Source organism: Atta cephalotes (genome assembly GCF_000143395.1).
Source record: "Atta cephalotes unplaced genomic scaffold scaffold00032, whole genome shotgun sequence".
NCBI classification, from domain to species: Eukaryota; Metazoa; Arthropoda; class Insecta; order Hymenoptera; family Formicidae; genus Atta; species Atta cephalotes.
In genome coordinates, this window is record NW_012130096.1 from 3,488,881 (window position 1) to 3,505,128 (window position 16,248).

The 16,248-nt window shown below is 31.5% G+C and overlaps 1 protein-coding gene and 1 non-coding gene across 2 annotated transcripts; one reads left to right on the plus strand and one right to left on the minus strand.

The window, feature by feature from the left end:
* Nucleotides 1-270: 270 nt before the first annotated feature.
* LOC105621309 (asparagine synthetase [glutamine-hydrolyzing]) lies at nt 271-7,445 on the minus strand. Its single transcript, XM_012202772.1, has 13 exons — nt 7,320-7,445; nt 7,127-7,252; nt 6,541-6,777; nt 5,790-5,964; nt 5,437-5,666; nt 5,230-5,357; nt 4,641-4,930; nt 4,155-4,389; nt 3,929-4,068; nt 1,975-2,067; nt 842-918; nt 603-764; nt 271-495 (listed from the first exon to the last, which is right to left on the minus strand). Exons 1-13 carry the CDS (start codon nt 7,443-7,445, stop codon nt 271-273), a joined length of 2,244 nt encoding a protein of 747 aa, XP_012058162.1.
* Trnar-ccu lies at nt 2,992-3,064 on the plus strand. Its single transcript has one exon. It is a non-coding gene; the product is annotated as a tRNA-Arg (tRNA).
* Nucleotides 7,446-16,248: the final 8,803 nt, after the last annotated feature.

A 16,248-nucleotide genomic window follows, 5' to 3' on the forward strand; every position in this document is an offset into this window, starting at 1 on the left:
TAAAATATATATATACATATATATATATATATATATATATATATATATATATCTTATTTTCAAGAAAATATACGAGAAAAATATATATTAATATGTAAATTATGATTTCTTTAAACTTATAAGTGAAAAATTAGATTAGCCAATAAGAATAAATAAAAGACAGTTTCCTATTTTCAATGAAAGTAGTACTTTGATGCAATGTTCTAATATGCAAATTTGCAAATACATTTTTTAGTTTTTATAGTCTGCACATTGATTACATATATAAATTTACCTAGCCAAATCTTTAATTGTGCTAATATCAATAATCCTGTAGTGTAAATAATTATCGACCAACGGCATATACTTCTTCAGGAATATACGATCCACATAAACTGAGTTTCCAGCCAATGGGCAAATTCCTTTCGGGACATGATTTTCCAAAAAATTCAATGTCCTTTGTTGTGCTTCCTCCAATGTAGTATTACTCAGTCGACATTCATCGATTAAGCCATTCTAAAAGTAATTTGAATAAAAATTAATTATATATGCTCATAAATTGCAACTGATCGTATTGCTATAATATAAAAAAAAAGAAATTTTTCAAGGAAAAAAGATATTACATTTTTGTGTTGTACTTTACACCAATCAGACATATTCTCTAAAACTTTATCTGGTTGATGTACAACGAGATTTAAATAATCACTTGCAAGCTCTAATTGTTCATCAGTTATGAAGCATGCAACTTCCAAGATATGACATGTTTCCACCTCTAGTCCTGTCATCTGAAAAATCCAATTCCATCTTTAAAATTTTTTTCTTCTTTTTGAGCTGTTAGATATAATTTGTAATAATTGCACACCTCCATATCAAGCCAGACAATGTGCTTCTCATTTTTAATTTCATTTTGCGTTTCTGTTGGTGTCCAAATCTTATGGTCTACACAAAAAATGGAATATTCGTCAGGGTAACTTCAATTAAACTAAGTAAGTGAAAATTTCACTCTGGAATCGATGAAAATACAAACAAGACAACTTAGATTCGACATTCAATATTTATTAATTAAGAATTAATTCCACTTATTGTTAATGAAATACTACAAATAAACCATTTAACAAATCAGAATTTTATCGAACAATGAGGCTCATTTCCACCAATGTAAATTAATCCTTAATTTACTTTTTATCAATCCTTTTTTGCTAAAGATAAATCTAAAGCATAAGTTAATCAATATGAAAAAGGGATTTAAGATAAAGCTGATAGATATGTAAAGTAAGATAATTTTCATCTTTTAAGCAGGCATTTCAGTAATTATGCAGAAAACGACCTCACCGATTTTAATGAAATTAGAAGACACGTTCGACACGTTTTTGCTCGAAATGAACGAATCTGACAGAAAAAAGTGTCGCTCTGCTTCGCGAATTGAGATATTAAGCGTTAAAGTTCACGACTATTTAGGTTAGGAAATCTGTAATAGCATTTGTAACCACTAGAGACAATAATGCCATCCTGGATTCGATATGGGTTTTTACTGTCTCTAAAAAGACTGTTCTTACACTCTACTATCTTCATGGGTTAAAAATATTCCAAGCAGACAATGTCTAAGTTGCAACTTCTAGGCGATTAGGTCCCAAGCGGGTAAGATATATTATTTGCTTATTCTTTGGGGTGGCTTAGCCGTTCCGTTTCCGAATAAATTTACTGTCACACACTCCATTGTCCACATGAATTATAGTGTCTGCTCGCATTGCTGGATTTCGCAGTTATAACAGATTTCTTAACCTACATAGTCATCAACTTTAAAGTTAAATATCTCGATTCGCGGAGCAGAGCGACATTTTTTTCGGTTAGATTCGTTCATTTCGTGCAAAAATACATCGAATGAGCCTAATTTCATTAAAATCAGTAAGAATTATTTTGCATAAAATCGGTAAGAATTGTTTCTGCATAATTACTGGCATTTCTTAATGAGATCTATACAACAATCATAATTACCGTTTTTTAAACAACGTTGAGCTCTACGATATAGGTACCTAGAGAGCAATCCAGTAACGTTCGTAAAGATCATATTCGTTGTTTTTAAACCAACTTAACCTTATCATACGTTGGGAATTGTATTGCATACACCGTACACAGAAAAAATGTAAAATTGTTTGTACTATATAAATTACGCCACTTAATTCCACCGCAATTTCGATCATTCAAAAATAAATCTGTACTAAACAACAACTCGATGACAACTCCTAAACGAAAATTAAAATTAAAATTCGATCATTCGCCAATACGTTGGAAAATCAATCAACTGATGGAACAGTGAAACCTGGAACATATTTGTTCTGTACTTAAAATGAAATAAATATGTTTGAAATTTGATAAAAGCAAAAAGGAAAATTTTTTATGTAAATAAAATTCTATTATGTAAATAAAAAAAAGTCGAAACGTTCTTTAATTATCGTTAAAAAAATTAGTTTAATCCTCTCTTCTTAATTAATTTGGATATTTAACAAACTAGTTTTTATTTCTTGCCTCGTTTCTGATCTCTCTATCACTTATTATATTGCTTAGCAATTTCGAGCTTGAAAATTGATTAATAAAAAAAAATTTTAACTGGAACATATAATTACATTCTGTTTCACACATAATGCTTCATTTTTTTTCTTTATTCTTGTTGTTTACCGAATGTTAAACAAGGATAAATGATACATTACGCACATCATGCGTAAAACAGAAAGTTTGTACCTATAATGAACTGGAATAAGGAACTTGGAATGCACGTGTCTTGAAGAATCTCGGCTGCGATTGGTCCATTTATTTCCATTCCTTTGTATATTACAGCTTTTCATCGACGAACATATAATAGTAACGAAAAGAAAAATCCACTATCTCGCTATTTCTCATACGATCTGATTTTTAAATAGTACACATGTATCTTCTTCTCTTTGAATTTAATGTTTTCCGAGGAAGTAGGATGTTGATGATATGTACTCTTGAAGAAATAACTGTACGTCAACAGCCCCTGTGGCCTAATGGATAAGGCATCGGTCTCCTAAACCGGGGATTGTGGGTTCGAGTCCCACCAGGGGTACAATTGCTTTTTACGATTCCCGATCTTTTTTTTTCTTTAAAAAAGAAACAAAAAGGTTTTTTTTGTTGCCGCATTACAATTAATTCCCTTTCAAAATTTGCTTTTATCTAAATTTCAAACGTGTATCTATTTTATTAAGGATCAGAAATATATATAGGTATATGTTTGTGCAAAAAATGATTGGAATTGGAAGCTTATACTTTCTGTAAAAAAAATAATATATGCATATAAGAAAGTTTATTAAGTCTTTATATATTATAAATATATTTATATATTAATAATATCATTTGATAGTTTAAATAAAAATGTTTTTATATTATTTTTTAAAAACATGTTTACTTCTTATATTGAAATAATTTTTTATCCAAATACTAAATTATCATCAGATTTTTGTATTATTTTCGAATATAATATAGAAAAATCTGCAATTTTTTTCATTTTGTTAAACAATATTTTTAATACATGATTCTTAAATACAAAAAATGTTTAAATACAAAAATTATTTTAGTTATAAAAAGAAACCTCATTAAAATATAGGAAACTTTTTTAAAGATTTTTAAATCTTAGCATTATAATAATAATTCTTTTAATAAGAGTTAATATAATATAATAATAATAATAATATAATAGTTGCAGACAAGGTTTTCATCATAAATTTTCACAGTATATCAGTGTAACCATGATGATATATAAATATCTTACTTGCATAAGTTATATTTTCTAATTTATATTTTATTTAGTCGTAGATATGCACAAAGTAAGAATGTATTCTACATAAACATCTTCATTAATATCTTAATTTCTCACACTAAACTCATCGTCATGCATTCACATTCTTAATCTTTATTTTTTTTTAAGTCTTTATAATCTGACTTTCTTCGTTTGCAGTATAATGTTTAATAAATCGTGCAGACGGATCGATAACACCCTTTACCCAGCGTGGCATCCAGAAGTAAGGTATAAAACTTTCCGCTTGTCCCTCATAATGCGATTCGAAGACATTTCTAACAAAAACAAAAATAATGTATTATTTAATTCAGTCGAATGACGAGAAAGTTTGCTTACTGAAAAGATATTTCTATTTTATTACCTGTAGTAGTATGATTCTTTCGTTCTTGGAGTGCAATGGGGATACTTGATATAAGCATTCTCCAAGTCTTCATTTGAAACGCGATCTTCTATGATTTCTTGAATTATTTGGAAAAGAGATTTCTTTATAGAAGCAACGCCATCACTGAAGGCCTCTTTATGCCTCCAAAGTATATTGTTAGGCAGTAAACTAGTTCCGTCAAACGCAGATCTTAACAAATGCTTTTCAATTCCACCTGCACATAAATATCAAATAATATTATTATTTACTAATAGTATTTATCAAAATTTTCATTTATACGCTAATAAATAATTTAATTTGTAATATTCATCATTTGCAACAATAAGTCTATTTTTTTCAGCTAAACTTTTTCGACAATTCAACTTTAAAAAAAAATGAATAACTTTAGCTAAAAAGAATATATATATATATATATATATATATATATAGACTTAATATTTAAGTCTAATCCATTAAATCTTTTACCTTGTGGTTGTCTACTACTAGGTTCCAACGACAAATAATACTTGGTAAACTGAAGATCTAAAAACGGAACTCTGAGTTCCAAACTGAAGGCACTGGTTGTTCTATCTGCTCTCAAACCATCGTATAAATATATATCCTGTAACAATCTAAGAGATTCGTTGTGTGCGTCTGTTGCGTCAGGTGCATCTCTGAAGTAAATGTAGCCTTGTGCCAACTCATCTGCACCTTCTCCACTAAAGATCACAGTCGTCTCGGTATTCCGTTTTATGTATCTTGAAATGAGATACATCCTATAAGTAAAACATTGCAATGTTATATACAGCATGTATATATGTTATATTCACTATTATCATAGCTTTGATTATAAGTATAAAGCACTTCCATAAAGTTTTATCTCAAAATGTTTTCTATATCTAACGAAAAATAAATTGAGGATTTATTTAAGACTGTAGTAGATTATCTTTTTCTAAAAAAGTAGTAAGAAAAGAAAAAAAAATTACATGTAAAAATTATCTTTTCCTACGACTTTCAAATTTATAATATTAAATAATTTGGAAACTAAATTGCATGCTCAAATAAAGTACTCCACCCAATTGAAGCGCGAATAGTAGTAATGTCATATGTTTCTAAAGAATATATGACATTGTCCAGCACATTGATTACATCTTGTTTCGTAAAGATAATTTCATGATGCTCAGTTCCGATGTATTCTGCAACCTGTAACATAAGAAATTTCAGCTTTCATATAATTGTCGATGGGAAAAGAAAGAATCAAAGTATCAAAATTTCCACGAACCTGTCTAGCAGCGATGATATCTGGACTGTCATCCATACCTATTGCGAAACTCTGTATCTTATACTTTAAATTACATTCCTTCGCTTGCTTTACCAATAAAGCAGCAACTAAGCTAGAATCTAATCCACCTGACAATAGACATCCTATCCGCCTATCAGCCATCAGTCGTTTCTCCACGGCTGCTGAAAGTAGTTTTCGGATGTTGCCATGAACATCATTTGGAGTCAAAGCTGTAATAGATAAAAATTTTCATATACTTTCAGTATACATGTTGCATATTAATTAATAAATTTATGTTAATGATAGATAAATTTGTTTTACGATAATTGAATATCGATCATAATTTATCTCACCATTCCAAGAGATATGTGGGAGGAACGAAGGTTTGTCGCCGGGCTTGAAATAACAGCGACTCTCTAGAAGCTTAGTTCGACCATCTTGTAAAATTTCATATTCCTCATAATATCCTGGAAAAAATGGCTTTAGCGTCCAGTTACTTTCTATATGTTTCGATATTGCCATCAGACCCTAAAATGTTATCTTATAAAAATAATTATGCTACTTATATATATAATTAGCAAGGATTCATAATCAGAAAAGTATATTTTGTGCTAAAGAAACATAAAATCATTGGGATCTACTAAAACAGAAAAAAGAAACATAGAATCATTGGGATCTACTAAAGCTTTTTGTTATTAATTTTAAAAGTTTTAAAATTTTTAATTATAAAAAATCCATAATCCACATGAACTTAGCATAAATCTATAGATATATAGATCGATGATTTTGTTAAATAGATAATTCTTATGTTTTTTTTTTATATTGATTTTGAATATGAAATAAAATTTACAGACTCCAATTTTTTGTAATCAATATTTCTTTTTAAAAACTTACTAATAACAGCTTGTATGGAATCTTTTTCTTAATTAAAACGATTTACTTTGTAATTATTACATGAATAGAACAACTGTGAAAAATAAGATTGTGAAATATAAAATTATTTCAAATCATTATTTAAAAATTACAAAACTATTCCAATTCATTAGGATCCATATATTCCAATTATGGATTAATCAGGAAAGAAATAATCTGTTATCAATGCACCTTGCTCTCTGAACAGATAGCCAGTTGTCCATCATCTGAATATAATCTAAACAGTGGTCTTACGCCGTATGGGTCTCTGGCTATCAGTATCCTCCTCTTTAAGACATCCATCAGACAAAGTGCAAATACACCATCCAATGATTGAGCAACACTGTTACTACCAGCGTAGGCATACAAATGCATGATTACTTCCACATCGCATTTAGTAGAGTAGTCAAATTGATATTGTTTTTGTAACTGCAATAGGACATTTTTATTAATAACAAAGAAATATAAATATCGCTCGAAATTTGCACAGTAAAACAATTTAATTACAACGACCAATTAAAATTTCATGTCAATCACAGTGGAATAGTTGAATGATGGAATTCTTTTCGATAGACAACAGTATTTTATGTTAAGTAGAATAAGATTTAATTTATATTGAAAAAATTCTGTGAGTCGAAATATCTAGATTATTGATATAATGTTATCTTAATGTTAAACAATTATTTCAAACATTATTGTATGCTCATTTAATTGGTTGTTGTAATTAAAAAACATTTTAACTAATAAGAAAGATAGCAGAAAGAAGCTTCATATTTACTCTGTCGCAGTTATATATTTCTCCATTACATAGGAGGAATAAATGTGGATATTCATGGATTCTCATCGGCTGCATTCCATAAAGACTATCGACGATGGCCAATCGATGAAATCCTAGATATCCATTCTACCAAAAAAAAAAGAAATATCAACAGAAAGAATTTGCATGATCTTTCAAAACTCGAAAAACGTACTTTGACTCTGTTATCGAACTCTATTTTAAATGCTTCTGGACCGCGATGTGAAATTTTATCGAAGTTCTCACAGATGCAGGTCATGGATTGCGCTCCCAGCCCGAATAATGCCCAGATTCCGCACATTTTGCTGTCGGCTTCCTTTGATGCTACGTGCGTGCGACTCCAGTCGGTTACGTATTGCAAAAGTCAATTGTTCTACAATAAGATAGCAAATCATAAGCTGTAAAGAATTGGCCAATCACAGTTAAATATGATACAAATGCTTAATTATTAATGGAACCTTTCGTGATATTTGTTTCTTCTTGAAAAAGAAAAAGCGAGATATTGCACGGTAACTTTAATGAAGTTCAGTATTGATAAAATAAAATTTTACAGATTACGAATTTTATTTTCTCGATGTATAACTTATTTTCTGTAAGCGTACAAAAGCACTTTCACGTAGGACGTGCATGGACTACAATTAACGATACGCTACTGTACTCTAATCTGCCGACCTGCTTTATATATGCTCCAGTTCCGAACAGTGTGACGTTGGCTACAATCCATGTCACTTTGTGGCGTTTCTGATGTAATAATGTGTCGTTGAGCGTCGTTCAACGATGGGATATCAAAAAATCGATCGGTATTGTCTGACAATTATTATGATAAGTATTATGATAAGTTGGAACCGTAACAAAGAAATTACTCCTATCTCCAAGTGATGATCTTTCAAGCGATCTTCTTCCGCTCAAGTATCGCTTCATATACTGATTAATATAATATGTTTATGTCTAATTTTATCAACGGTTTATGTAACTTTATCTTGGTTTAATTTACTCTTTAAATAAAGATAAAACATAAATTACGATTAATATAAGTTAAATAGATGATCTAATAAGTCGGAACGAAAGTTCCGAGTGTTATTTCATTTGTATCAAGTTTAACTGCTTTTTTTTTAATTTTGACAATCATTTTATAGAGTATCTTAAAATTAATTAAAAAAGTTTGTTAAACGTGATTTAAATATACAATATATAAATAAAAGAGCAAAAAGCCACACGCTGGATGTCGTTAACGAAAGTCATATATTTAAAAATTCCTCAAAGTGACATAAATAAACAAAAACGTTTCGACCAAAATGTGGCCATCTTTAGTATGTAAAATAATTAAATAAGTAAAATAATGAAGTCAAAATAAAATTAGTTACATAAATAAACGCAGAACATAAAATAAAAATAATCGATTTTTCAACAAGAGTTGAGCCAATGTCGATCAATCCTCGTCGATAATCTCCTCATGAGGAGAAGATGGCCACATTGTGGCCGAAATTTATTTATGTCAACTGGAGAAATTTTTAATATATGACTTTCGCTAACGACATCCAGCGTGCGGCTTTTTTGCTCTTTTATTTATTATCTTAAAATTTATTATCTTAAAATATTTCAGTATTCATTTACATATATGAACAATTTTAGACAATTAAGGGGACTCGAATATGAGTCTTGAAACGAGATGAAAACGACAAAAGATAGAAAAAAATGTACAAAATGTTGATCAATTAAATTATAAATATCCTAATAAGTATTGGCTTATTTTTGTAATTTTTACGTCGTTTAAAGATAACAATAAACTTTCAAATGTATTTTCTCAGCTCTTTTGAAAACTGATCCAAATTTGTATTGTATTAAAAAAAATCTGAGAAATTTTCTAAAAAATCATTTATTTTCATTATTTTCGGAAATTCTGAACAATTATAAAATTTATGAAAAAAAAACTCAGAAAAACTTTCAAAAATTTAATTAAAATCTTTTCTTAAAATATATTAATGAATACGAAGAAAGAAGATTTTTATTTTTTCTTAGAAAAAAGAAATTATAGGTTATGTTTCTGCGGCGTTAATTACATAAAATTATCGGTCCGAGAATTTAAATAATTCAATTGAACTCGCTGTAGCGCGAAATCCCAGGAATTCCGAGGACCAACGGTAAAACAGCGACGCGTCAGGTCGATAAAACAGAATATCAACCGACGTGCGCGTACAGTAGCGCCACGCTGCCGCAGCGGCGACAGTGGCGGCGCAGTGAGTCTCTCGCCAACCATCGGTGGTTCGGCGCGCTTCCTCTTCTTTCCGGTCTACCCCTTTCCGTTCGATCCTCACTCTCACCGACGCGGGACGTTAATCCCCGTACATACGGCACAGTGTGACAGTATTTCGCGCGTGCTCTCGGTCAGCGCACAACCGGGAGCTTTTAGCTACTAACTGGCATTCCATCGGTGATTCCGGATGCGGGTGCGCCGCTCGCGTCGGGTGTGTCGTAATCGTGCCGGACCGTGCCATCGAGGTACGAACGTGGACGCGAACGCGTACTCGCCGCCGGTAGCGAGCGCGGAACACGGGGGACGGGGTCAGCCACGGAGGCGGCCAACAGCGGTGGTGGTGGTGGTGGAGGTGGCGGTGGTTCTCGACTCAGCTGGCCGCTCGTAGACGTCGTCGTGAATGCTGACGACGCGCGCGGAACGACGCGGACAGTCGGCGTTCGCCGGTGCTCCGAGGAGGATGCGCGTCGTAACTTGCTGGCCGTGTTACGGCCTATAGGCGCTGATAGACGCGCGGCACCATAGCCCGCTCTCCCTCCTCTCCCCGCTGTAGGTAGGTGTATTTCATCGCTCCATTTCCATCGCTGCGAGTGCCCAAATGCGCGAGTGCAAGCGTGGGTTTTCGGATTTTTCCTGTCCTCGGAAGGGATAGAGAAAGAGAAAGGAGCAGAGACGTCTCTTTCGAGGTTAGAGTCCATGGTGTTTCGGTCTGTTTTCCGCTCTTAACCAGTGCCTGATCGAACTTCCGATGTGTACTCGACGTGTAAAGGCTATGGCAACGCGAAATAATTCAAACAGTGAGACGTAAGCGTTATATGAACCAGTCAAGGAACATAAGGCGGTAACGTAGGCTGTAGCAAATTCAAAATGTTGATTTGCTTACTGCTTATGTCTCGCTACTTAACTCGGACAATACACATTGTCTAGAAGATCTCTTTGTCGTGTCTTTTTGATACGTGTCTTTCAGAAACATGTATGTCTCGAAAAATAGTCTTTACGATACCTTTTAGACACGCTCTGAGAAGAGCTTTTGTATGTCATAACACTTTTTAATGCACGCTCTGGCTATAACGTCTGTCACTTTAAAAAGGGAGCCATTAGTAAATCTATTTTCTATAGCTGAACTAAAGTATTTCTGGAATTAAAAATATATTTTGTCTGTCTTCCTACATTAGAACTTTTTTCTCACTTTAACTAAATATCAAACATATCTATTTCACTACTTGAACTATAAAAACAGATCAGTGGTACAGTTCTGATTAAATTTGAATTCGTTTCTTGAGGTTCAAGGTTTAGTTTCTTTCCATTCGACGGTATTTTTTTGTTCTTCTGCATAATGAGACCAAGATTGCCAAAACTTAAACCTTGAAATTGGATCGAAGTCTCGTTTTACTCAGAATTGTATCACCTTATCCTAACACATTTGATATTTGTTGGAAGAAAGTTCTGCGCGCACGTCGGCACGTTTCAACGTTTTAACCCACGGCATATATCCGGTCACGTCGCGCGGCTCCGGTGAATTCGCGCGACCGGCCGGTCGATATTTCCGCTTCGTCGGTCAGAAGACACGAGGACGACGTGGCCACGCAACGTGGGACGCTTCCGTTCGCGCAGTCCGCCTCGTCCCCGCGACGACGACGACGTCGTCGGCGGCGTCGTTACTCGCTCGATGGCTCGCCGCTCCCCGCGAGACCTAACCTAACCGTCTCGTCCGCGCGCGAGTCGAATGCGAGTGAGAGAGGATCGATCGACCTGGTGGCCATCCCGGGGCGATCGGCACGTAAAACTCGACGTGAATCCACGCCGTTTGTTTCCTACGCGTGGCGACAACCCGGAGTAAGCCTGGGGAGAATCAGGACTACGTCGCGGAGCATCTCGTTTTACGTACATAGATTGATTACATACATGAATTAACGGCGATATAAGAAGATCCACATCAATCACGTTTTTAGCCTGAGGTAATGGATAATATATACAGTCATCCTGTGTATCTTTGTGGCTCTGTCACGTCCGTCCTTCTGACCGTTACAACCGAGACGTTGTGCCATTGATTCGTCGCGTTATCGATTACTCCGTTTAATTATCGTAACACGTGGCTGTGGCTCGCGTGCGTCCAGTTGTACCTCACGCGGGTAGACGTATTTTTTTTCTTCTGTGAAAACTCGCTCGTTTTGTTTAGAGTCTCATTTAAATGTTTAAATTCACGAGATCCAGGATTTTTAAATTGTTTCTGTTATTTATGTTTACAATTAGCTTAGTTATTCGCATTTCACAATTGTTTCGAATGGAGGAGTAGATATATATATATTGAAAAAAATGGTTTTGAAGTATCTAAAAATTTAGCTAGATAATATGAAGACAATTTTGTTGAATACGATAATTCATAACGACACTGAAGTTACTTGTTAGAATAGAATGTCACAGTTTTTGCAGATTATCGTCATGTTTAGGCGTTGGAAATATCTTGATGTTCAACGTTATTTTTAGATCTAGCTGAATTTTTTAATACCTCAGCAAAATCGTTCTTTTCATGTAACTATGTCCGTCTGCGATGTTCGTACATTCAATGCTGGAATCACTGCTTTTTGTGAGAAACTCAAATATTTAATTTTACCTGACGTTTATCACGTTTAAATCTCGTTAACAATCGACATTTTCTTCACTGAATGGAAAGAATGGTTTTGTTGAAGCATCTAAAAATTTAGTTGGATCTAAAAGTAATTTAAAAAAGAAAAATTCTATATTTTGGTCGAAGTGGTCATATTATTTAGAAATAATAGAAATAGTATATAATATATTAAAATGCTCAAATGCTGAATACTAGAATGCCAACATTTTACTATTATTGAGCAATTCAAATAATTGTTGTAATGATTCAAGAAAATTATTTTCAGATCTATATCTAACTAAATTCTTGGATACATCAGCAAAAGTTTTTTTTTCCGCGTAGTTACGACTACTTCGTACACTCATAAAATGTTAGAATTATTCCTCTTTGTGAGAAATTTAAACTTATCTACTGTTCATTAACTCGATCTTATTAGTAATCGATATTATTATTGTTTGATATAAATGAAAAAAAAACAATTGTTTTACTTTGCTCTTGTTTTGCTCTCTAAAAGTTTAGCTACGTATAAATCTAAAAATAATTTTGTTAGACTATCAAACTAATTATATAATATATATATGGAACACTTAAGTTGTTATTTGCTAGATTATCAAAACTTTTTACAGCATTGTTCTCATGCTTTACATAATTTTTTTGATGATGCAAATTGTTTTCAGATCTGTAGCTAGCTAAATTTTTAGATACTTCAGCAAAATCATTTTTTTTTGTAACTATATTCATCTACACTGAGAAAAAATGCTATTGATTCAATTGATTAAAGTTTATATTACGAGCTGTCACTAACATAAATTAATTCATGTATATTTTTATTGACGTAAAAATCTTGATTATTGAATTAATAATTTATACCTTTATGTCAATAAAAATATACATGAATCAATTAGTGACAGATCATAATATAGACTTTAATTGAATCAACAGCATTTTTTTCTTAGTGTATCTTCGTACATTAATAAGATATTAGAATCATCATTGTTCATACGAAGTATTTTTAATTCATCTGTTGTTTACCAGATTTAATTTTGTTGGCAATCGATATTATTTGTTACACAATGCTTATCTAAACATTTAGCCATAGATGCAGAAAATAATTTTGTTCGATCGTTAAAATAATTACATAGAACGTTTAAGCTGATTGCTAAAATATCAAAACTTTTTGTAGCATTGCCATCATAGCTACAAATTTTCAGATCTATATCTAGCTAGCTAAATTTTTAGCTGTTTCAGCGAAACTATTTTTTCCTTGTTTAGCTATGTTCGTCTACAATCTTTGTGCATTTATAAAATATTAGAATCACTATTCTTCGTACGAATTTAAACTTATCTGTTGTTCATCAGACTTAGTCTTGTTAACAGTCGATATTATCATCATTCGATATAAACGGAAAAAACAATTTTATTTTAGACAAAGAATTTGCTACTTCGCTATTTAAAAGCTTAGTTAAGAGATCTAAAAATAATTTTGATAGATTATTAAACAAATTATGTAGAACACTAAAGCTGTTTGCAAGATTGTTAAAACATTTTGTAGCATTATCATCATGCTTGAGCGTCTTACGTAATTATTTTGATGATACAAATGATTATTTTCAGCTCTGTATTTTTTGTTTAGCTAAATTTTTAGATACTTCATTGTTCTTTCTATGTATGTACGTATGTTAACATTGATATCCTTGATATGCAATTTTATATTAATCTATTTTTTATATCGAATGAAGTAGATATAAATAAATACAATAAATTTACAAATGAATGGAACGTGAAAATATTGATATGGCTTAACAGACAAGCTGTTTTAACCAAACGCAATAATTTCGTAATTGAAAACGCATTCGCTTCTTAAATACATTCTTTCTCGAGTGTCGCTTATTCACGCATAAACGAATATAATAAAATATTCAAACACTATCGCTGTTGGACTTGTAAAACTTAACTATGGCTTGACTTAAAAAGGATTTTCCAGGAGTGTTTACCGAGACGTATAGGTATATATATTTTTAATTAGATAACACGTGAGGTCAGAGTTTTTATTACTTTCTTACGTCGCGCCGAATCAATTTTCTCGCGGAGAAAGGCTAATAATAAGGATTTATCGTCGAATAATTAATAAATAAATTGAGCTATACTTGCTGAAAGCGACGACACGTGTCGCATAGAAACAGAGACGAAATTGCGAGACAATGGCAACCTCATACCGCGCAATGTTCGCTGCACTGTTTTATTTGAAAAAAACATGTGTGAAAACGCAAGTGGGCGTTTTTCATTTGCATAACTTTTAGCGACATTTGTGTTGACTTGAATTAGTTCGAATCGATAGCTCCGGTGTAGACGAATGAGAAGCATTTATCACGTAGAAGTTAAAGCGCGCGATATACTAGCAATGAGTAACTTACAGTTAGAGATACATAAAATCAATTTACTTTTCATTTACTAACGGTGAAATTGATTAAACCTAAGTCGATTCTAATTTTAATTATACACCAGATAGTTTCACGCGTTTCACGTTTCTTATATAACTGCGTAATTGATCTTTATTTTTAAGATTATATTTCTGGATTATATTTTTATCCATTTCTGAAAAGATTTTATTATATATTTCCAGTGAGTTTGTCTTGAAACTCACTGAACTTACAGACTTAAAACGATGCGAATAGATTCTAACATAATTATGTGTCGGAAACAGAAGGAGAAAGATGGATCGAAACTAATTTCTGCCTCTTTACATTACAATTGGAAAATTTGTGTTAAATTTTTACGTGTCCCAAACAGTCCTCTAATTTTTATGTTAATTTAACTTAGGATGAATACATATTATATATTAGGAAGTAACATAAACATTATGTAAAAAATTAACACAAAAAATATAACACTGTAATTTGTAAGCAAATTATAGAACCATATTTTTTTAATTTAACGAAAGCAAAGACTCCACAAATTTAAAATAATATTTTTTTAGTCGAATTAACATTTATTGTTGAATTGACATGATTTATTTATTTAGTTTAGAATTTATATTTAAAATTATTTTTACATTATTTGTTCATTTACTCAAATTATTTTAACATTAAGAAATGTACACTCGAATATAAGTATTTAAAAAAAATCAACATAATTATAACAAGAATTTTAGGAGGGTTTCCACCACTGCCAACTAAAATTAGGTTATTTTTTATGAATTTTTTAAAGAAAATCTAGATATTATATATATAAAGATGCGAGTTTTTTTTTAATTATTTAACATTTAAACAGCAAAACATTTTTTTTATTTAAAAAAAGATTTTAATGAATGCCTCTAAATGGCGATCGAATTAGGAATCATTAAAAAAACATCCTTTCATAATGTCTGTCTAGCTGTTCCCTTCCCCCACTTAATCAAATAGCCAGGTAACCAATTTGACTCCTCGCGAAATTCAAACTAATATAACTTTTTTCAATTTTGCTTTCACGTGATCGTTTTATGACTTTTCATCATTTTTTATGTTATTAATTTTAATAAAAAAATTTTCAATTATATAAAAAGGTTGAATTTTTATTTAATTGTTTACCTAGAAAGATCGTTGGAATCAATTTGGCTCCTTTATCCAGTCCTTCTAGTGCTAAGTGGGGGGGGAGGGAGAGGCAGACGTCTCAATGCATGGTAGCTGCAAATTATCTGAAAATAAAATCCCTTCGATTTTTGTTGATTATATCATTATTCTTGATACTAAAATAAAGTCAATTGCACAAAATTTAAAAAAAGTATAGCATTAGAAAAAATTTGATTTTTATCATAACAATTTATTATTTTTTTGTTTATAAAAATTCGAATTTTTGTTGTAAGAACTTAATTCTACTACCAGACATGTGCAAAAGTATTAAGAAAAATAACAAGAGATTATCTTAATTAGTTTTTGAGTTATCACTTCCAAGGAAAGACATAGTTTCGAGAAAAACATATTTAAAGTTTTATTAGTCAATTTTTTTCATGTGTAACAAACGTTTCAGTCCACTTACGATTATTGCAATAGGATGTAATAAATCTTCTATTTCTTCTTACAAATCGTTTTCGTTTTTTTGAAGTCAACAAAGCTCCTCCTTAATACAAAGTACAAAATTTTTACTATGTATTTTATTTTATGTATTACAATATTGTAGAATATATTAATATTATATATTAATATCATCATATTATTTTATATTATATTAATATATTTTTTATATGATATTATACTATTATATCTT

What these genes read in the sequence shown, in the direction of transcription:
- LOC105621309 (XM_012202772.1), bottom strand. Translation starts at nt 7,445, where the DNA reads ATGTGCGGAATCTGGGCATTATTCGGGCTGGGAGCGCAATCCATGACC. An exon ending in TTGTCTGGCTTGATATGGAG is followed by an intron (nt 765 to 841) that starts GTGTGCAATTAT and finishes TGGATTTTTCAG; the next exon opens with ATGACAGGACTAGAGGTGGA. An exon ending in GTAAAGTACAACACAAAAAT is followed by an intron (nt 496 to 602) that starts GTAATATCTTTT and finishes AATTACTTTTAG; the next exon opens with AATGGCTTAATCGATGAATG.